The sequence below is a fragment of the Bombina bombina genome, chromosome 6 (genome assembly GCF_027579735.1).
Source record: "Bombina bombina isolate aBomBom1 chromosome 6, aBomBom1.pri, whole genome shotgun sequence".
Lineage (NCBI taxonomy): Eukaryota > Metazoa > Chordata > Amphibia > Anura > Bombinatoridae > Bombina > Bombina bombina.
Window position 1 is genome coordinate 844,418,486 of NC_069504.1, and position 22,835 is coordinate 844,441,320.

A 22,835-nucleotide genomic window follows, 5' to 3' on the forward strand; every position below is an offset into this window, starting at 1 on the left:
CAAGATATCTCACTATTTTTTACTTTTCTGAGCCTGTCAAGTCCTTCTTTTGACCCATTTTGCCAAAGGAAAGGAAGTTGCCTAATAATTATGCACACCTGATATAGGGTGTTGATGTCATTAGACCACACCCCTTCTATTTACAGAGATGCACATCACCTAATATGCTTAATTAGTAGTAGGCTTTCGAGCCTATACAGTTTTATTATTATATATAAAAGCTTCACATTTGCTGACACAGCAACATTATCCACTTCATGGCGTGAGTCTCACACTAAATTAATAAATAGAATATATATTACTCCTAGTAAGAAAGCAAAATGGGACCACTCTGTGGCTTCATGTCATAAATGTAAAGCTCTTAATGCTGACCTGAACCATTGCTTTTGGACTTGCCCTAAAATCAAGAAGTTTTGGTATAAGACTAACGTCTGGCTGAATAAAATTAATCACATACACCTCCAACTTAAGCTGGAACATATAATGTTCTTCATAGACGGACAAAAAATAGGCACATATAAACATTCACGTCAATTAAATTCAGCAATAATGGTCGGTAGACTACTTATATTGAAGTATTGGAAATCTAGTAAAGCCCCAACTTTAACAGAATTTATTCAAAAACTGAAAAATATACTGATTATGGAGCAAATGGACACATCTATAAATTCAGAAACACAAGTCAATCGTTTTATACTAAAATGGCGGAATGTAATTGCCAGCTTCCCGAAGGAAATACAACTACAACTGATTTCCCCCTTTCGGGGATCAGTGTCCATGGAGCTTGCCATTGCCAATAAACATTTCTTAGATGTTAGCGCCCAGACCTGAACACAAGACAAAGCCGGTATTATTGGGATTTTGGTATTTGGACATGATGTTGGGGAGCTGGGGGGGGGGACGAGCGGGGAACCTTCCCTTTTCTCCTTTTTTTTTTTTTTTTTTTTTTTTCTTTTGTCGCTTGTTTTGTTTTGTTTTGTTTTTGTTTGGTTCTGTTTAGCATTGTTCAGAGAAGTATATAAAATATAATTCAACAGGGAAATATTAGAGATGAAGGAATGCTTGACTCAAAATTCTATTGATAAGAATATTATCATGTGGACACTTCATGGATGTTTTGATTTCTCTTTTCTTATTGCTTATATATCCTTTTTCTCTTTTTTTTGGAAAATGCAGAAAAATGTACAACTGTGTTGAATTATAATAAAAAATTATAATAAAAAAAAAAAAAAAAAAAAGACTCACTCTCATTTCATCAGTCCATAAAACCTTAGAAAAATCAGTCTTGAGAAATTTCTTGGCCCAGTCTTGACGTTTCAGCTCGTGTGTCTTGTTCAGTGGTGGTCGTCTTACCTTGGCCATGTCTCTGAGTATTGCACACCTTGTGCTTTTGGGCACTCCAGTGATGTTGCAGCTCTGAAATATGGCCAAACTGGTGGCAAGTGGCATCTTGGCAGCTGCACGCTTGACTTTTCTCAGTTCATGGGCAGTTATTTTGCGCCTTGGTTTTTCCACACGCTTCTTGCGACCCTGTTGACTATTTTGAATGAAACGCTTGATTGTTCGATGATCGTGCTTCAGAAGCTTTGCAATTTTAAGAGTGCTGCATCCCTCTGCAAGATATCTCACTATTTTTTACTTTTCTGAGCCTGTCAAGTCCTTCTTTTGACCCATTTTGCCAAAGGAAAGGAAGTTGCCTAATAATTATGCACACCTGATATAGGGTGTTGATGTCATTAGACCACACCCCTTCTATTTACAGAGATGCACATCACCTAATATGCTTAATTAGTAGTAGGCTTTCGAGCCTATACAGTTTGGAGTAAGACAACATGCATAAAGAGGATGATGTGGTCAAAATACTAATTTGCCTAATAATTCTGCACTGCCTGTAGATAGCATTGTGCTTACTCCTGGGGAGTTATTTATGAGATAACACTGATTTGGCTAAAATGCAACTCTGTCAAAAGAACTGAAATAAGGGGATAGTCTACAGAGGCCTAGATACAAGGTAATCACAGAGGTAAAAAGTATATTAATATAACTGTGTTTGGTATGCAAAACTGGGGAATGGGTAATAAAGGGATTATCTTTTTAAACAATAACAATTCTGGAGTATACTATCCCTTTAAGCAATTGATATTTTGTGCTTTATAGGTTGTCAACCACCGTGTTTACGGAACATATGCCAGATTCTATTACCACCTGGGAATTTTTGGCTATTGGATTGTCATCATCTTCAGGTACTTTCAGAAGTTCAATATTATACATAAATAAAACAGAGAAGGGAAACAAGAGAGGGACTTGAATTCATACTACATGATACTTTATACCATCTCCATAAATGCCTTTTAAAACTAACACATTTTAAATTACATTTAGTGGATATTTATATAGGGCACGCAAGTTATCATATTCCCCCACAGAAGTCAATGGAGTGAAAAAAGTGGAAAAAAAAACATCTTGCGTGCAAACCTGATCGCATATTCTCAAGTGCGCTAACCTGACATGAAAATATGAATATTTCACATTCCAATGTTCTTCACACAGCAGAAAGTTACATCTATTTGTAAATACATATTTCTACATATATCTGTTTTTTTGGTAAAATATATATCATTGCATATTCATAATTATGTATTGTTATAGATATATACAGATATATGGGAATATCTATTTAAAACACAGAGAACATATTCTGATATGTGAAGGACATTGGAATGTGAAATATTTACAGTAATACATACTATAACACTATTAAATATGAATATTGCATAAATATGATTTTTCATGTTTTCAAAGGGCTCCAATGCACTTATATATTTATATATATATATATGTTTATGTGTGTGTGTGTATGTATATATATATATATATATATATATATATATATATACATATACATATGTATTGATGTGTTTATATGTGTATATATGTCTGTAAATACATATAGACATATAAATACATAAATACATACATATGTACATATATATTTATATATGTACATATATATTTATGTATATATATATATATATATATATATATATATATATATATATACATATATACATGCATATTTAGACATGTATGTTTACATATACTGTAGAGCCTGATATACATCTTTAGACATGTATGTTTACATATAGAACCTGATTATACATTTAAAGGGACATTAGTAAAAAATAAACTTAAATGAATTGGATAAAGCATATAATTTTAAACAACTTTCCAAATAACTTCTATTTTCAATTTTGCTTAGTTCTCTTGGTATCATTTGTTATAGAGTAATCCTAGGTGAACTCAGGAGGAGCGTGCACGTGTCCTTAGCCATCTGGCAGCAGCTTTTGCAAAACAATTTGTATTAATATTATTCATAGTTATAAACATTTCTGCCAGATAATAATAAATATACTCTATATGGCAGCAAAGGTTGCAACTGTGTACAACATTGCTATAAACATTGTTGCAAACACTGCAGCCAAATGGCTAAGGACACAGGAACTCTCCTGAGCTCAACTAGAATTGCTCTTTAACAAAGGATACAAAGAGAACTAAGCAACATTGATGATAAAAGTAAACTAGAAAGTTGTTTAAAATCACATGCTCTTTCAGAGTAATGAATGTTTAATTTTGACGTTACTGTCCCTTTAATTTTAAATTAATGGGGAATTACTGTTTGGCAGAAATAAACAAATAATGTCTAATGTCTTATTTGTTAATAACGTCTGACCTCAAAAATTTAGTAGTAATATTTTGTGTTCTATGGCAACTACTCTACAGGCATCTGTGTTGCTCACCCGTATGAGCTAATGGGCAAGAAACTCTTCTTTATTGATCTCCGGCTTCCGTATTCTGTGGTGCGCAATGAGCAGGTGGAGATCAAAGCCATCCTCCATAACTATGCTCCTCAAAACATTGAGGTACAGTTGAGAAATATAATTTGATGCTAAATCACCTGTGTTCTAATTTCTTTGATATTCGAATTGTCTAAGAAATATTTTAAAGTCATTCAAGCTGTTCCTGAGTGTGAATATTGTCTGGTTGAAAAGGCTGTAATGGCCACAGACTAGAGCCTAGTTTCCATTGAGGTGGTAAAGTTTGGAAACTTGTGGTAAATTTTTTATCTTCAGTAAAGTGTAGGGAGAATTTTTATTATACCACCAGTTTCCAGACTTTACCACCTGGAATTACTGGTAAAAACTAGGCCTAAATGTTACCTTTAGCACAGAAAATGCTTCATTACTTATTATACAATCATCTGGTCTGGTTATTAGGGATGGGCGAATGTGTTTATATTCGAATTCGAATGTTAGAACGAATGTTATTGTAGAAATTCGATTTACATAATAGAATGTTGATAAGAACGAATATTCTTAAAAATTCGATTTTCGAATGTTATTTACAGTTTTCGAATGTCACATTCAAATTTGAATGTCACATTCAAATTCGAATGTCACTTTCAAATTCGAATATTACATTTATAACACACAATTGTAGACTAGAAACACTATTTCGAATTTGAATGTCACATTCAAATCAAATATCACATTCGAATTTGAATATTACATTTCTAAAACACAGTATTAGACTAGAAATACTATTTCGAATTCGAATGTGACATTCGAATTCGAATATTACATTTCAAAATTGAATGAATAGATAGCTAAACATTCTATTATTCGAATGCATATTTTCAAATTTTATTGAAAAATTCGAAAACGAAAATTCGAAAATAGAATGTTAGAATATAAACATTCGAAATTCGATTCGAATGAACGAATGTATCAAAATTCGTTTTAAATTTCGAATTTTTAGAAACATTTGCCCATCCCTACTGGTTATGTGTTGCAAACCACATAAACCTCAGAACCGTTGTCACTGCATATTTTTACGTCTGTAATTAAGAATTAAAGGGACATGAAACCCAACATTGTTCTTTCATGATTCAGATAGAGAATACAATTCTAATCAACTTTCCAATTCACTTCTTTTATCTTATTTGCTTCATACTTTAGATATTCTTTGTTAAAGAAATAGCAATGCGCATGGGTGAGCCAATCACACGAGGCATCCACCAATCAGCAGCTGCTTTGCCTATTTAGATATGCTTTTCAACCAATTATATCAAGAGAATGAAGCAAATTAGATAATAGAAGTAAATTGTAAAGTTGTTCAAAATTGTATGTTCTTTATAAATCACGAAATAAACAATTTGGGGTTCATGTCCCTTTTACTTCTTAACTACTTTTTTTTACTTGTTTGCTAGTCGAATTTACACAAATAATTTTTAGTTTTTAATAATTTTAATAATTTAATAGTTTTTTTCTGAGGTAACACACAAATCAGATGTCTTTTTTTTCAGCAGACTAATTGTTTTTTTAGAAAATAACATTAATTTGCATAAATACCCTAACATGGGAAAATGCCACCATACAAAATGCAAAAAAACAAAAACAAATTTGACAAAGAGAAAATTGTTTAATAACCCTTCTGGAAAGTCAGAGCCTATACTTTTTTGCATAATTTGCAAGATGATTCAAAGTGACAACAGTATTGCATTTTATCTTCTGATTTCTAATTATTATTTTTTTTAACAATATTGATACACAGTCCTAACAATGTGGAGTGTTGGAAAGGTGAATTAATGCTAATTGTGTGTTTCAGATATTTAGGAAATAAATAACAACTCACATGCTGCAGTTTACCATGAAAAAAATTAAAGGGACATGAAACCCAAAATTTTACTTTCATGATTCAGATAGAGGGGTAGATTTATTATAGTGCGAGCGGACATGATACTATGTAGTGTATCATGCCCGCCGCACATCGATAAATGCCGACAGCGTACGCTGTCTGGGTTTATCATTGCACAAGCAGTTCTTGTTAACTGCTTGTGCAATGCCGCCCCCTGCAGATTCGCAGCCAATCAGCCACTAGCAGGGGGTGTCAATCAACCCTAACTTATAGGATCGGGTTGATTTCTATCCGTGGCCTCAGAGCACCCGGACAAGTTATGGAGCAGTGGTCTTTAACGGCATTGAAGGCTTGCGTGGAAACAGGGGCTTCAAGCGCTATATGGAGCTTGATAAATCGGCCCCAAAGAATAAAATTTTAATCAACTTTCCAATTTACTATTATTATTTAATTTTCTTCCTTCTCTTGTTATCCTTTGCTGAAAAATGTATCTAGGTACCCCAAGGAGCACCAAAGAATCTAGGTTCTAGCTGCTGATTGGTGGCTGCATATATATATGCTGATTGTCATTGGCTCACCCATGTGTTCAGTTAGAAACCACTAATGCATTGCTGCTCCTTCAACAAATGATACCAAGAGAATGAAACAAATTAGATAATAGAAGTAAATTAGAAAGTTGTTTAAAATTTTATTCTCTATCTGAATCATGAAATAATTTTTTTTGGGTTTCGTGTTCCTTTAAATATATTATTGCTATTCCTGTCTATACTTACTCAGTGTGGCAAAACATATTTTTGAAAATAAATAAAGTACCAACAATCATCCTATATAGAATTTTAAAATGTAAAATCTATTTTAAATTTGTGCGCCCCCTCCACTGTGATTGTATCACGTATTAGAATCTATTTTAAATTCACTGATACTCCCATTCTTTGATTACTAATGTTATATTAGTTCAGGGTAACATGGATCTATGAGCCTTACATCAACTACACCACACAACAAGGCTAGTGGTTACATCCTCGTGATTCTTAGTACTAAGACAATCACTTTATAGCTGTAATGACATGAAACTACTTATTTAAATTGTGGACTTCGCTCATTTAAAAATTGTGTTATTTCTGTGGTGGGAAGGAATAAAGGTCTCTATTCGAAACCACCAAAATAAAGTAAATGCTGAGAGGCATTTGTCCTTTTTATGGCATTCAGCATGCAGCTGGAATGACAGAGGACCATTTATTTGAAATAAAATGATTGCTGCTTTCAAATAAAGGGTCTCGTGTTTGCCTTTTTATTGTGGGAGCAAACCCCCTGATGTTGTTCCATATGCCTATGGCTGTCAGGTGACCACTTTTCCCATGGTGATCAGATGATAGCCACATTGGCATGTGCCTCTTCTTTGAAAGAGGGGGCCTCTTTTTTCAAATGAGGGGTCACTTTCCCCATTGTATTGCTTATTTTGGGATGCCAGGGCTCTTTTATTGGCCAGAGCAAAGTAAAAGGCACCTCTATGGTATTGTGTTGTATGGGCTCCTTTGCAGACACTGCCCTTCCAACAGTAAATACATTAGCTAGATGATTGCCCTTTTTATTACAATCACATTCTAATGACAGGTGTATGATATCTCACATTGGAACAAGGGAGTTTCCATTTTTCATATTGAAGTATCTTAAACCTCTTTGCTTTTGGCAGGATATGGGCTCTATAAGGGCCCCCCTTTCAAACATTGCACAGGAGTGTACATAGAGCTGGGGATCACTATTACCTTGGCAATCACCTGAAAAATAGAGGGGTGCATCCTCTCCTTTAAAAGAGGGGAATTCCCTCTTTCAAATGAGGGATCTCATACTGTAAAACTCTTTAGAAAACTTAGGTTTCAACTCTTGGGAGGATCACAACTGCAGATGGAAAAAAAGTATATTTCTCTTGTTAAGTGTATCCAGTCCACGGATCATCCATTACTTGTGGGATATTCTCCTTCCCAACAGGAAGTTGCAAGAGGATCACCCACAGCAGAGCTGCTATATAGCTCCTCCCCTAACTGTCATATCCAGTCATTCTATTGCAAGCCTCAATCAAGATGGAGGTTGTAAGAGGAGTGTGGTGTTTTATACTTAGTTTATTCTTCAATCAAAAGTTTGTTATTTTTAAATGGTACCGGAGTGTACTGTTTATCTCAGGCAGTATTTAGAAGAAGAATCTGCCTGCGTTTTCTATGATCTTAGCAGAAGTAACTAAGATCCATGGCTGTTCTCACATATTCTGAGGAGTGAGGTAACTTCAGAGAGGGAATGGCGTGCAGGTTATCCTGCAATAAGGTATGTGCAGTTAATATATTTCTAGGGATGGAATTTGCTAGAAAATGCTGCTAATACTGAACTAATGTAAGTAAAGCCTTAAATGCAGTGAGAGCTACTGGTATCAGGCTTATTAATAGAGATACATACTCATATAAAAATGTAATATAAAACGTTTGCTGGCATGTTTAATCGTTTTTATATATGTTTGGTGATAAAACTTATTGGGGCCTAGTTTTTTTCCACATGGCTGGCTTGAATTCTGCCTAGTAACAGTTTCCTGACTTTCCACTGTTGTAATATGAGTGGGAGGGGTTTTTTGTGCAGCAAAAATTAGACACAGACATCGAGCTTCTTCCTGCATGATCCAGGATATCTCTGGAGGGCTCAAAAGGCTTCAAAGTCGTTTTTGAGGGAGGTAACAAGCCACAGTAGAGCTGTGGCAGTTGTTGTGACTATTTTAAAAAAAAAAAAAAAAAAATTGTGTTTCTTAAAGGTGCGGTAACGTTTTTTTTTATATTGCTTGTAAACTTGTTTAAAGTGTTTTCCAAGCTTGCTAGTCTCATTGCTAGTCTGTTTAAACATGTCTGACACAGAGGAAACAGAGGAAACAACTTTCATTATGTTTGAAAGCCATGGTGGAGCCCCATAGGAGAATGTGTACTAAATGTATTGATTTCACCTTAAACAGTAAAGATCAGTCTTTAACTATAAAAGAAATATCATCAGAAGATTCTGACGAGGGGGAAGTTATGCCGACTAACTCTCCCCACGTGTCAGACCCTTTGCCTCCCGCTCAGGGGATGCACGCTAATATGGCGCCAATTGCATCATGAACGCCCATAGCGATTACCTTGCAGGACATGGCTGCAATCATGAATAATACCCTGTCAGAGGTATTATCCAGGTTGCCTGAATTAAGAGGCAAGCGCGATTGCTCTGGGGTTAGGAGAAATACAGAGCGCGCAGATGCTGTAAGGGCCATGTCTGATACTGCGTCACAATATGCAGATCATGAGGACGGAGAGCTTCAGTCTGTGGGTGACGTCTCTGGTTCGGGGAAACCTGATTCAGAGATTTCTAATTTTAAATTTAAGCTTGAGAACCTCCGTGTATTGCTTGGGGAGGTATTAGCTGCTCTGAATGACTGTAACACAGTTGCAGTACCAGAGAAATTGTGTAGGCTGGATAAATACTATGCGGTGCCGGTGTGTACTGATGTTTTTCCTATACCTAAAAGGAGTGGGATAGACCGGGTGTGCCTTTTTCCCCACCTCCTATATTTAGAAAAATGTTTCCAATAGACGCCACTACACGGGACTTATGGCAGACGGTCCCTAAGGTGGAGGGAGCAGTTTCTACTTTAGCAAAGCGTACCACTATCCCGGTTGAGGACAGTTGTGCTTTTTCAGATCCAATGGATAAAAAATTGGAGGGTTACCTAAAGAAAATGTTTATTCAACAAGGTTTTATTTTACAGCCCCTTGCATGCATAGCGCCTGTCACGGCTGCAGCGGCATTCTGGTTTGAGGCCCTGGAAGAGGCCATCCATACAGCTCCATTGACTGAAATTATTGACAAGCTTAGAACACTTAAGCTAGCTAACTCATTTGTTTCTGATGCCATTGTTCATTTGACTTAATGATAGCGGCAATGGACATAGTGCCATTTGCGCACCTACATCTCAGACCGCTGAAATAATGCATGCTGAGTCAGTGGAATGGGGATTACACAGATTTGTCCCCTCTGCTAAATCTGGATCAAGAGACCAGAGATTCTCTTCTCTGGTGGTTGTCTCGGGTCCACCTGTCCAAGGTTATGACCTTTCGCAGGCCAGATTGGACAATTGTAACAACAGATGCCAGCCTTCTAGGTTGGGGTGCAGTCTGGAACTCCCTGAAGGCACAGGGATCATGGACTCAGGAGGAGAATCTTCTTCCAATAAATATTCTGCAGTTAAGAGCGATATTCAATGCTCTTCTGGCTTGGCCTCAGTTAGCAACACTGAGGTTCATCAGATTTCAGTCGGACAACATCACGACTGTAGCTTACATCAACCATCAAGGGGGAACCAGGAGTTCCCTAGCGATGTTAGAAGTCTCAAAAATAATTTGCTGGGCAGAGTCCCACTCTTGCCACCTGTCAGCAATCCATATCCCAGGCGTGGAGAACTGGGAGGCGGATTTTCTAAGTCGTCAGACTTTCCATCCGGGGGAGTGGGAACTCCATCCGGAGGTGTTTGCTCAATTGATTCATTGTTGGGGCAAACCAGAGTTGGATCTCATGGCGTCTCGCCAGAACGCCAAGTTCCCTTGTTACGGATCCAGGTCCAGGGACCCAGAAGCGATGCTGATAGATGCTCTAGCAGCGCCTTGGTTCTTCAACCTGGCTTATGTGTTTCCACCGTTTCCTCTGCTCCCTCGACTGATTGTTAAAATCAAACAGGAGAGAGCATCTGTGATTCTGATAGCACCTGCGTGGCCACGCAGGACTTGGTATGCAGACAATATATGGAGTAAATATACTTATTGGTGTGAATCCAAGAATTACTCATGGAGTAAGGTTAGGATTCCTAGAATATTGTCTTTTCTCCAAGAGGGCTTGGACAAAGGATTATCAGCTAGTTCCTTAAAGGGACAGATTTCTGCTCTGTCTTTTCTTTTGCACAAGCGTCTGGCAGAGGTTCCAGACGTTCAGGCATTTTGCCAGGCTTTGGTTAGAATTAAGCCTGTGTTTAAACCTGTTGGTCCTCCGTGGAGCTTAAACTTGGTTCTTAAAGTTCTTCAAGGAGTTCCGTTTGAACCCCTTCATTCCATTGATATTAAACTTTTATCTTGGAAAGTTCTGTTTTTGATGGCTATTTCCTCGGCTCGGAGAGTCTCTGAGCTATCTGCCTTACAATGTGATTCTCCTTATCTGATTTTTCATGCAGATAAGGTAGTTCTGCGTACCAAACCTGGGTTTTTACCTAAGGTGGTTTCTAACAAGAATATCAATCAAGAGATTGTTGTTCCATCATTGTGTCCTAATCCTTCTTCAAAGAAGGAATGTCTTTTACATAATCTGGACGTAGTCCGTGCCTTGAAGTTTTACTTACAAGCTACTAAGGATTTTCGTCAAACATCTTCCCTGTTTGTCGTTTACTCTGGACAGAGGAGAGGTCAAAAAGCTTCGGCAACCTCTCTGTCCTTTTGGCTTCGGAGTGTAATACGCCTAGTCTATGAGACTGCTGGACAGCAGCTCCCTGAAAGGATTACAGCTCATTCTACTAGAGCTGTGGCTTCCACATGGGCCTTCAAAAATGAGGCCTCTGTTGAACAGATTTGCAAGGCTGCGACTTGGTCTTCGCTTCACACTCTTTCAAAATTTTACAAATTTGATACTTTTGCTTCTTCGGAGGCTGTTTTTGGGAGAAAGGTTCTTCGTGCAGTGGTTCCTTCCGCTTAATCCTGCCTTGTCCCTCCCATCATCCGTGTACTTTAGCTTGGTATTGGTATCCCACAAGTAATGGATGATCCGTGGACTGGATACACTTAACAAGAGAAAACATAATTTATGCTTACCTGATAAATTTATTTCTCTTGTAGTGTATCCAGTCCACGGCCCGCCCTGTCCTTTTAAGGCAGGTCTAAATTTTAATTAAACTACAGTCACCACTGCACCCTATGGTTTCTCCTTTCTCTGTTTGTTTTCGGTCGAATGACTGGATATGACAGTTAGGGGAGGAGCTATATAGCAGCTCTGCTGTGGGTGATCCTCTTGCAACTTCCTGTTGGGAAGGCGAATATCCCACAAGTAATGGATGATCTGTGGGCTGGATACACTACAAGAGAAATTAATTTATCAGGTAAGCATAAATTATGTTTTGTATCACCAAGACAATTGGGCTATTATGACAGCATAGACCTAGCAGTCTGAGGTGAAATATAATAAACTTAGGTAAGTTGCTGTTAATGCAAGCACAGCAAATCAAAGCACACAGAGTTCTCAGATCTGTTATTGCCTCACAGATAGGAATCAGTGTAGAATTGCAAGTAATTATAAAAGTCTTTTATGGTCACTAATAAGCAACACTAAACTTCCTTTATATACCTGCCTGCAATAAATTGAGAGATTATGCAGGAGTGGTTGTTTGTGCAAAAAAGAAGTGAGAGGGCAGCTTGATATTTCTAGTTGTACGGTCTCTTTAAATAGCACACCGGAGCAGGTCTTGTGAATAAGCAAGTAAGTTGAAAGGAGCACAAAGTTTGTATAAGCAGAGTGGAGCTTTAGATGTTATGGCTGTATATATATATGCAGTTAACTGGAAAGCAGATTCTATTTAAGCAAAGCACTCTGTGCTGTTAAGCTCAAGATGTAATGTGAGCTTAAAACAGATAAATAGTCCTTACTTTACAAAGGTAGTCTCCCAGGCTTGTCTGTGTAATGCAGCAGGGAATGCACACAGTTTGAACTCCAAGCAGGCTGACTGGATTAGTTCAGTACTTCAGTAGAAATAAATGAAGCTTGTAATTTTGCAAAGCAATAATGTCCGTTTGCAAACAGGTAGCAGAAGTGCAATGAATCCAATTAGGAGGGATCAAGAAAGGAGTCTGAAATGAAGGCTTAATTTCCAAGTAGCAGGAACAAACAAACTGTGAAACAGTACTATCTGCAATAACTAAGCACCTGTTTAATGTCAGGTAATCCCTTAAGTAAAGGGAAAGATAAAACCATGTGATGGGGAAATGGAAGGAGAGATGCAAAACACGGAGTGGAATCCTCACATAAGCCCCCCTTCAAGGAAGCCGGTCCTCGGCTTGATGCTTTGCTCTGTGTGGGTAACGTCTGTGGAAACGAGAAAGCAGCCTAGGGGCGTTGATATGAGTATAAGCTTCCCAACTATCCTCATCTGGCGAGTAGCCCTTCCACCTGACTAGATATTGTAACTGGCCATTGCATATTCTAGGGTCCAGAAGGTCCAGAACCTCAAGGGAGTCATTATCAAGAGGTACCGGCTGTGGAGGGAGTATAGTCTTCGTTGTTGAAGAACTGGCAGGTTTTAGCAGGGAGACATGGAAAGTGGAATGAATGGGTAACGAAGATGGAAGATCCAAAGTAACAGCGTGATGGCAAACGGACCTATAAATAATCCGGCTAATTTTTTGCTAGGAACAGGTATTTTAATGTTCTTCGTTGAGAACCAGACTTTATCACCCACAGCATATTCTGGAGACGGTCTTCTACGAAGATCGTAATATTTCTTTTGAGTAGCTTGTGTATTTTGGATGTTTTGACATAAGAAGTGGAAGTTCTCAGCGATTTTTTGTAATAGATCGTCTACTGAAGGAGATTTAGGAACCAGTGTGTCTTGTATAGAGAAAGTTGGAGGATAGGCATAGTTAGCAAAAAACGGGGAGAGATTGGTTGAACTATGTTTGCTATTGTTGTATGCGAATTCTGCCAAGTAAAAATATTAGGCCCACTCTGTTTGCTGGTAGGAACAGTAGCAGTGGATGTACTGCTCTAGCCATTGGTTTAGACGTTCAGTCTGGCTGTTGGTCTGAGGATGAAAAGCTGTACTCAAACGATGATCTATCTGTAGATGTTGAGAGAGGGACTTCCAAAATTTTTAAGTGAACTGGACACCCCGGTCTGTTATGATATGAGGAATCCCATAGAAGCGTACAACAGAATTCAGGAAAAGCAGAACGGTTTCACTAGAAGTGGGACTCTTATGGTACGGGATGAACAGAGCCATTTTGGTGAGGATATCTGTGACAACCAGAATGGTGTTGTATCCAGAACTCAAAGGAAGTTCGACAATGAAATCCAATCCTATATGGACCCAAGGTATTTCAGGGATATCCAACGGTATGAGGTGACCATAGGGTTTGTTCTTGTCCCTCTCAGAAGTGATGCATATCATGCAGTTTTGAATGTAATCATGGACTGAATCAACCAGGTTTGGCCACCAATAATTTCTTGCCAGTAAATCCATAGTCCTTTTAATGCCGGGGTGACCCAGTAATGGAGGATCATGATGTTGTTTGATTACCTCATTTCTGAGAACTTCTGGGATATATAATTTGGAGTCATGATAGTAAAGATCATTTTTGAGTGAAAGAGCATGGTGGGGAATCAGTTTATCAGATTGTAGAGAAGTTTGGAGTTGTAACTTGAATGTGGGCATCAAACCTAGGAATTTATCCGCAGGTATTATTGAAGTGGTTTCTTGGATATTCAGTGGTCTGAGATCTCTCCTGGAGAGTGCGTCGGCTTTGCCGTTTTTAGAACCGGGTCTGTATATGATCAGGAAGTTAAATGTACTGAAGTACAGACTCCATCTCACCTGTCTGCTGGAGAGTGTTTTGTTCTTCTAAAGGAATTCCAGGATACGATGGTCAGTGTAGATCATTATTGGTTGTACCGTGCCTTCCAAGAGATGCCTCCAAGTGTCAAATGCTCGTTTAATAGTTAGGTAGTTCTTTTTCTCCGATGGAGTAATTTATTTCAGTTGGAGAAAGTAATTTGGAATAAAAGGCGACCGGATGAAGCGGTTGTGTGAGACTTTTCCTTTGTGAAAGAATGGCTCCTAGGGCATAGTCTGATGAGTCAACCTCAAGCACGAACTGAAGGGAAGTGTCTGGAAACTGTAGAATAGGTGCAGAGGTAAATGAACTTTTGAGAATGTTAAAAGCTTCATTAGCTGAGGTGTCCCAACGAAAAGGTATGCAAGTGCTGGTAAGTCTTTAGAGAGGTTTTATTTTCTGAGATAAATTTCTAATGAATTTGCGGTAATAGTTACTGAAGCCGAGGAACCGTTGTAGCTCCTTTCTATTAGTAGGTTGTGGCCAATTTCTGACAGATTCGACCTTGTTTTCTTGCATTTGAATACCCTTAGGTCCAATGGTATATCCAAGGAAGTCTATTTGTGTGGTGTGAAACACACACTTTTCTAATTTTGCGTACAATCTGTGAACTTGGAGTCTTGAGAGTACCCAGCTGACATGTTTCACGTGATTTTCCATGGTGTTTGAGTATATAAGGATGTCATCCAAATACACGACGACACAGATGTCAAGCAGGTCGTGGAAGACATCATTCACGAAGTACTGGAAGGTGGCTGGAGCGTTGGTGAGTCCAAAAGGCATCACCAAATACTCAAAGAGGCCGTATCGGGTTCGAAATGCGGTCAGCCACTCGTCACCCTTTCTTATACGGACTAGATTGTAAGCCCCTCTTAGATCAAGTTTAGTGAAGATCTTTGCATGTTGAAAACGCTCGATGAGTTCGGGGATGAGGGGTAGAGGGTAGCAATTTTTTATTATTATTTTGTTTAACTCCCTGAAATCTATGATGGGTCGAAGTGAGTTAACTTTGTTTCTAACAAAGAAAAAACCAGCAGCTGCTGGTGAGACAGAAGGACGAATAAAACCTTTTTTTAAATTTTCATCGAGGTAAGTTTTAAGGTGGTTCAACTCTGGTTGACAGAGAGGATATAAATGGCCAAAAGGAGGTGTGGTGCCAGGTTTTAGGTCAATAGGGCAATTGTAGGAACGATGGGGTGGTAAGGTCTCTGCCTCCTTTTTACTGAATACTTCTGTAAACTTTTTGTAAACCTGAGGAATCATGGGTTCTTCAGTCAAGTGTAATAAAGTAGTCGAATGAAAACAGGTTTGTTGGCAATAATCAGAATTGAAAGTGATGTCCAATGAACTCCAGGTGATAGTCGGTTCATGTAAACGAAGCCATTGCAGGCCAAGGACTATAGGAAAGAGTGGTGAGGTGATAACATCGAAACTAATATATTCTTGATGTGAATTAAGAGTGGTTACTAAAATGGGAACAGTGTGGTGTGTGATAGGTCCAGAGGAAATGTCAGAGCCGCCCACTACACAAATAAAAACTGGAGTCAGTTTTTTAATGAGAGGAATTTTATTAAGTGTAACAATAGATGTATCTATATAGTTATCCAGTGCGCCTGTATCAATTATGGCCTCTTTCTTCAGTTGCTTGCAGTCCCACTGTAAAGAGGGGTAGAATGCAGTGAATAGGTTTGTTGAGCACAATTAAAGAAGTCAAATTTGGAGATGACTTACGGTTTTTGTTCTTGCGAATAGGACAATCTCGTAGAGAGTGGACAGCAGAACTGCAATACATACAGAGGCCCTTAGATTTACGTCTAAATCTTTCTTCTGAGGAGAGAGGGCCACGGATAAAACCTATTTCCATAGCCTCTGGGCTACTGGTGGATGAATGGGCATGATGGGTAGCCTGGATTGGTTGGATAGGTTTCTTATAAGGGGAATCAGCATAATGTCGTTCCGACTTTCTCTCTCTTAGTCGTCTATTGATTTGCATGACCAATATCATAAAGGTTTCCAGGGAATCAGGGAGATCAGTACGAGCGAGTTCATCTTTAACCTGGTCAGAGATACCTAATCTGAATTGACTTTTCAGGGCAGCTGCATTCCATTGGGAGTTGATTGCATGCTGTTTAAACTCAGTGATGTAGGTCTCAACCAGTCGATTGCCTTGTCTTAACTTCCGTAGTTTATTATCAGCAGTATGTTGAAGGTTAGAATCCGTATATAACTCATCCATGACAGTTAGGAAGGACTGTAGAGAGAAGAGTATTGGGCTGTAGGACTCAAACAAGGTATCCGCCCATATGCTGGGTTCACCACTTAAATAACTGATCATTGTTAACACTTTGGTGTTATCGTTGGGATAAGTGATAGGCTTCAAATTGAAGGTGAGAACACAGGCATTCCTAAATTGCCGATATGAATGTCTATCTCCATTAAACAAATCTGGAGGTGCTATAACAGTTTCAGTTTTAGCCTGCACAGCAGCTGGTTTGCTGGTAACTGTATCCTTTATAACTTTCCTTAGTGTTTCATTTTTGACTTTTAATTCTCTCAGACCCTGGCTGAGCTCATCCAGCCGTTGTGACAGGTTATAAACAATATTTGGGAGATCTGCTGGATCCATAATCAATAGGCTTAGTTATTCTGTAAAACTCTTGAGAAAACTTAGGTTTCAACTCTTGGGAGGATCACAACTGCAGATGGAAAAAAAGTATATTTGTATCACCAAGACAATTGGGCTATTATGACAGCATAGACCAAGCAGTCTGAGGTGAAATATAATAAACTTAGGTAAGTTGCTGTTAATGCAAGCACAGCAAATCAAAGCACACTGAGTTCTCAGATCTGTTATTGCCTCACAGATAGGAATCAGTGTAGAATTGCAAGTAATTATAAAAGTATTTTATGGTCACTAATAAGCAACACTAAACTTCCTTTATATACCTGCCTGCAATAAATTGAGAGATTATGCAGGAGTGGTTGTTTGTGCAAAAATGAAGTGAGAGAGCAGCTTGATGTTTCTAGTTGTACTGTCTCTTTAAATAGCACACCGGAGCAGGTCTTGTGAATAAGCAAGTAAGTTGAAAGGAGCACAAAGTTTGTATAAGCAGAGTAGAGCATTAGATGTTATGGCTGTATATATATGCAGTTAACTGGAAAGCAGATTCTATTTAAGCAAAGAACTCTGTGCTGTTAAGCTCAAGATGTAATGTGAGCTTAAAACAGATAAATAGTCCTTACTTTACAAAGGTAGTCTCCCAGGCTTGTCTGTGTAATGCAGCAGGGAATGCACACAGTTTGAACTCCAAGCAGGCTGACAGGTTTAGTACAGTACTTCAGTAGAAATAAATGAAGCTTGTAATTTTGCAAAGCAATGATGTCCGTTTGCAAACAGGTAGCAGAAGTGCAATGAATCCAATTAGGAGGGATCAAGAAAGGAGTCTGAAATGAAGGCTTAATTTCCAAGTAGCAGGAACAAACAAACAAACAAACTGTGAAACAGTACTATCTGCAATAACTAAGCACCTGTTTAATGTCAGGTGATCCCTTAAGTAAAGGGAAAGGTAAAATCATGTGATGTGGAAATGGAAATAGAGATGCAAAACACGGAGTGGAATCCTCACACATACCTTTCTAATTAAATCACAGGGGAAGATAGGGGCTCTGTAGTATTCCTCCGACCCACCAGGGGAGCCTGTCTATTTAAATGAAGGGTTGCTTGTACCTCTAGCACAAACAGTGGGGAGGTAGAGGCTTCATTAGTACCACCCCTCCCCCTCTGGGTAAACTGCTCTTTATGTCCTGCTGCAGGTAATTGCTGTTTATAGATATCAGCTGCATCATACAGAGGCATGCAAATCCTCATTTAAAAGGGCAGACTCCCCTCAGATATGGGCTTTCAAAGCCATAACCCCCAGCCACAAACTTTTATGTCATTGGAGTCCTGAGTCCAGCATGGTGATCAGGAAGGAAACTGCAGTGTGGGGCATTGTCATCCTCCGTAGTCTGGGCTTTTTGTGTAGAATAACAACATGTTGTCTTCGGTTCTAGAAACACAGGAAATTCCCATTTTAAGCATAGCTAACATTAAACAATCGAAGCTGTCTGATATTTTTTTGAGTGGAAAATTTAAAAATGGTAGAATATATGTCACAAATGTATTCAAAAATTGTCCTCTTTCTTATGCTCCTGGAAGATGCAGGTGATTTTCATAAAAATGACAATAACCTGCAGCAACACATAGGGGTAGATTTACTAAATGTCGAGCGGACATGATTCGCTGTCTGCATTTAACTTTGCACAAGCAATTCTGGTGAACTTATCTAGTTACTTGCTCAGTAAAGGATACAGAGAAAAAAATACCATATATTACACTTAAATGTTCCCTTATATGTGTTTTGCGTGGTTTGCCCATTCCATTTAATTAGGAGTTCTTGACGCTGTACTGCCCAGTACATTGTACCAGGTTGCGCACTGGCTGATAAGACAAACTGCCTCTGCTTTATTGGTGGATAGTGACAAGCCTTGGAACAAAAAATATATCCTCAGTACAAGAACATTGTTTTTTTTTAAAAAAAGTATATATTTTAAAAGCCATTAATTTATATTTCATGAAGAAAAATTACTTTTGTGTCCCTGTAATTTAATTTTCAGGTTTTCTTATGCCTTGTTATCCTTTAATGTTTCTCTGTATAGGTGCGACTAGATCTCATTTATAATGAGCAGTTCTGCAGCTCAGCAACAAAAGGAAATAATTACCGCCAACAGGTGGAAATAAATGGAGGTGATAGTATTGTGGTTCCTTTCATCATTGTACCTCTGGTGACTGGGGAAGTACAAATAGAAGTGAAGGCATCAGTCAAAAGTCATGTGTACACTGATGGAGTGATAAAGAAGCTAAGGATCGTGGTGAGTAACAAATCTTAATAAAAAAATATATTTAAAACAGTGTTTTTTTCTGGTTCAGATAGATCTTGCAATTTTAAACAACTTTGCAATTCACTTCTATAATCAAATTTGCTTCATTGTCTTGGTATCCAACGTTGAAGAAGCAGCAATGCACTACTGGGAGCTCGCTGAACACATTAAAGGGACACTAAAACCCCAATTTTTCTTTCATGATTCAGATAGAGAATACAATTTTAAACAACATTCCAATTTACTTATATTATCTAATTTGCTTAGAAGAAATAGCAATGCACATGGGTGAGCAAATCACTCAATGCATCTATGTGTAGCCACCAATCAGAAGCTCCCGAGCCTATCTAGATATGCTTTTCAGCAAAGAATATCAAGAGAATAAAGCAAATTAGATAATAGAAAGTTGATTAAAATTGCACGCTCTTTCTAAATCATGAAAAAAAAAAATTGGGTGTCATGTCCCTTTAAGGCAATGATTATATATGTTCAGCAACCAATCAGCAGCTATCTCCCAGCTTCTGAGCATACCGTGGTTTGATTTTCAATAAAGGAATAAAGCAAGTTAGATAACAGAAGCAAATTAGGAAACTGTTTAAACTGTATGCTCTATCTGAATCATGAAAGAAAATTTTGGGGTTTCATGTTCTTTTAACCTCTTGCACCAACATAAGTACTGGGTCACACTATGCAGCGTACTGTGTTGACGTAGTACCTACATCTGGGATAGAGGCACATGTTGCAGTTTGTGCTTTCAGCTTAGACAGCTGAAGCCGCAACCAGGGGGCAAAAGGCATATGAAGCCTAATTGGCGATCACCCATTGGTGCTGAGTGGGAGTGGTGGGAGGGAAGAAAGAAGGCAGGTGGGTGGCCCAGTGGATGAGAGAGGAGGGAGATGTGAAGTTCCCTACACTACAAAAATGTTAGGAATGGCAGAGAGATGGATGGGGCCCTATGCCACAGAAAATTGTTAAGAGGGGGGAAGTGGGACCCTACACTACAGGAAAAAAATAATTGCTTGGAGGGGTAGGTGGGACTGGTGATGGGGGATCCCTTCACTGTAGAAAAATTATAAAATGAACAATAATCTAAAATAAAATGTAAACAAATTATAATTTGTTAATGGCAGACTGGCTGCCAGTAATAAACATGGTGGGGAGGGGAACAGCGGGAGGGGGAAAGGTAAGAGAGTTGTTGGGGGGATAAGGGAAGTGGGAGGGTGAGTAAGGATCTCTACTCTACAGAGAAAAAGTAATTGCTTGGAGGAGGAGATGGGTCTGATAAGGGAAATCCCTACACTATAGAAAATTATAAAATGAACAATAATATAAAATAACATTTTAAAAAAATATAATCTTTTAATGTCAGACTGGCTGCAATTAACAAACATGGCGGGGGACGGTAGAAGGGAAGAGGGTAAGAGAACTGTTGGGGGAATCAGGAAGATGGAAGGCTTAGGAGAGATCACTACACTACATAAATTTAAAAATAAATAAATATTTAAAAATAAAAAACATAAACTGCATTCTGGCACACTTTCTGACAGTACCTAAGATGGTGGTGACCAGTGGGGGGAAAGGTGAGAGCTGTTTGGGAGAGATCAGGTAGAGATCAGTGGATGCAAGATGTCAGGTGGGAGGGTAATCCCTACACGACAGCAAATATGTAGCTTACAAGATAACTGATTAACCCCTTCACTGTCAGGAATTTCAAAAGTGTGGTGCGGAGCTGCAATTAGCGGCCTTCTAATTGCCAAAAACCAATGGCAACACCATGCATGTCTGCTATTTATTAACAAAGGGGAACCCAGAGAAGCTTTTACAACCATGTGTCTTGTAACTCCAGTAGTTGTGTGTAAATAATTTCAGTGAGATACCCAAAGGTTGCAAAAAAATTGGGAACAATATTTTTTTATATGATCGTACTTGGCAGACAAAATAATGGTATAAAATATACCAAAATGGGCCTATATCAATACCTGTGGTTGTCTACTTTTAAAACATATACAATTTTCATGCATTAATAAAAAAAAAACATTAATATATTATATTATATGAAAAGAAATTACTTTGTTCTTCCTAGAGAGGCAAAAAAGAATCTTTACTTATCTTCAAAATGTTGAAAATAACCTAAACTAGCTATTTGATTTGCAACATTTGTAGGTTTGCACAATTTACATAGAAACGATTATTGTTTAATGACATTTGAATAAACAAGCCCTTTAATGTCCCATTAAGGACCATTACAATCGCTTTTTAAACTGCTGGGTACAACTACAGAAGCACGATTACTTCTCACTGGGCTATTGTTTTTCCTCCTGTACCTACAACTCCCTTTAAAGTTGTTCTCATATTTTTACTCATTACAGAATCCAGTTGGTAAAGCTTTGCACCTTTATACTGGGCCGCCGCCATCTTGTTTTACATGTATTCTTGCATCCTGTGACAGAAGCAGTGCATGATTGCAGATCAGTGATGTTACTGGCTTTTAGACAGCTGTACCTTGCACTTTGGATAAGCCTGCACAATAGAAAGCAAAAGTTAAATTTTTCTATTGTTTACATAGTTTAGAAGTTACATAACAAATATAAAAAAGCCCTCAGGAATAATATTGATCAATGCAGCGACTGCAAAAATCTAAAGCTCCCACTCACGGATCTGTGAATGGGCATTGCTTTTATCTCGAGGTACAAAAATACTTAGAGACATTCCAGCCAAAATTGGAATCCACGTGAATGTATTTCAGTTTTTAATAAGAATCATTTTTGCAATATACACACATTAAAAGCTATAGCTGTTTAAAGGTGTGTTTATGTATGCTCCGTGCACCAGCATTTTAAACACAGCACTTTCTCAGAGAGCCTACAACGTTTGTACCATCTGCTAATAACTTAATTTGTTATTTGCTGACATGATACAAGCTCCACTGGTGTGTGCTGAGCAGCTGCAGTATTTAAAATGCTGGTGCACTGAGAATATCTAGCTATGCTTCACATGCACGTGCAGAGAAAAATGCTAACACTGAAACAGTGATAACTTTTACTAGAAGCATTTTTGCCAATGATGTATACTGTAAGTATGATTCCATGCAAAGATGCAGTTCATCTATGGGTTTTTACATTTTGACTAGAATGTCCCTTTAAATTGCAAGATGGCGGTGCCCAGTGTCAACAGGCAGAATGTCACCAACATCACTATTGAAGAGATAAAATAAGAGAATAGCTTTGAAGAGAGAAGCAATCAGAGAATGAAAAACAATAGTACAGTGAGTGGAAACCAAGCTACTGTAGTAGTACCCAATATTTAGTGTCCCTTTAAGACATATATACATATACCTACGGTTTTAGAGCACAACAGGTTATTTACACACATATCACCTATTGGTGATACTACAAGGCGGCCCTTCAAACTGTGATGTAATCACTAAACCTGTAAAATTGCCATTTTGTTTGTTTTTAATAATGCGCATGGCATTTTTTAATTACAAGATCATGAGATTAGTGAGTCTGATAATAATTCTTTGTTGTTTTGGGGAGGTAACGATTTTGAGCTTTATGGGTATTAATGGCAGAA

The 22,835-nt window shown here is 38.2% G+C and overlaps 1 protein-coding gene across 1 annotated transcript in view; it reads left to right on the plus strand.

Annotated features, from left to right (window-relative positions):
- The window catches only part of LOC128663759 (complement C3), a 285,067-nt gene that overhangs the window by 149,484 nt on the left and 112,748 nt on the right, over window positions 1-22,835 (plus strand). The window contains exons 19-21 of the mRNA XM_053718244.1: window positions 2,158-2,243; window positions 3,781-3,920; window positions 19,041-19,253. Of these exons, the coding sequence (XP_053574219.1) occupies window positions 2,158-2,243; window positions 3,781-3,920; window positions 19,041-19,253 (439 nt within the window). The remainder of the gene's footprint in view (window positions 1-2,157; window positions 2,244-3,780; window positions 3,921-19,040; window positions 19,254-22,835) is intronic.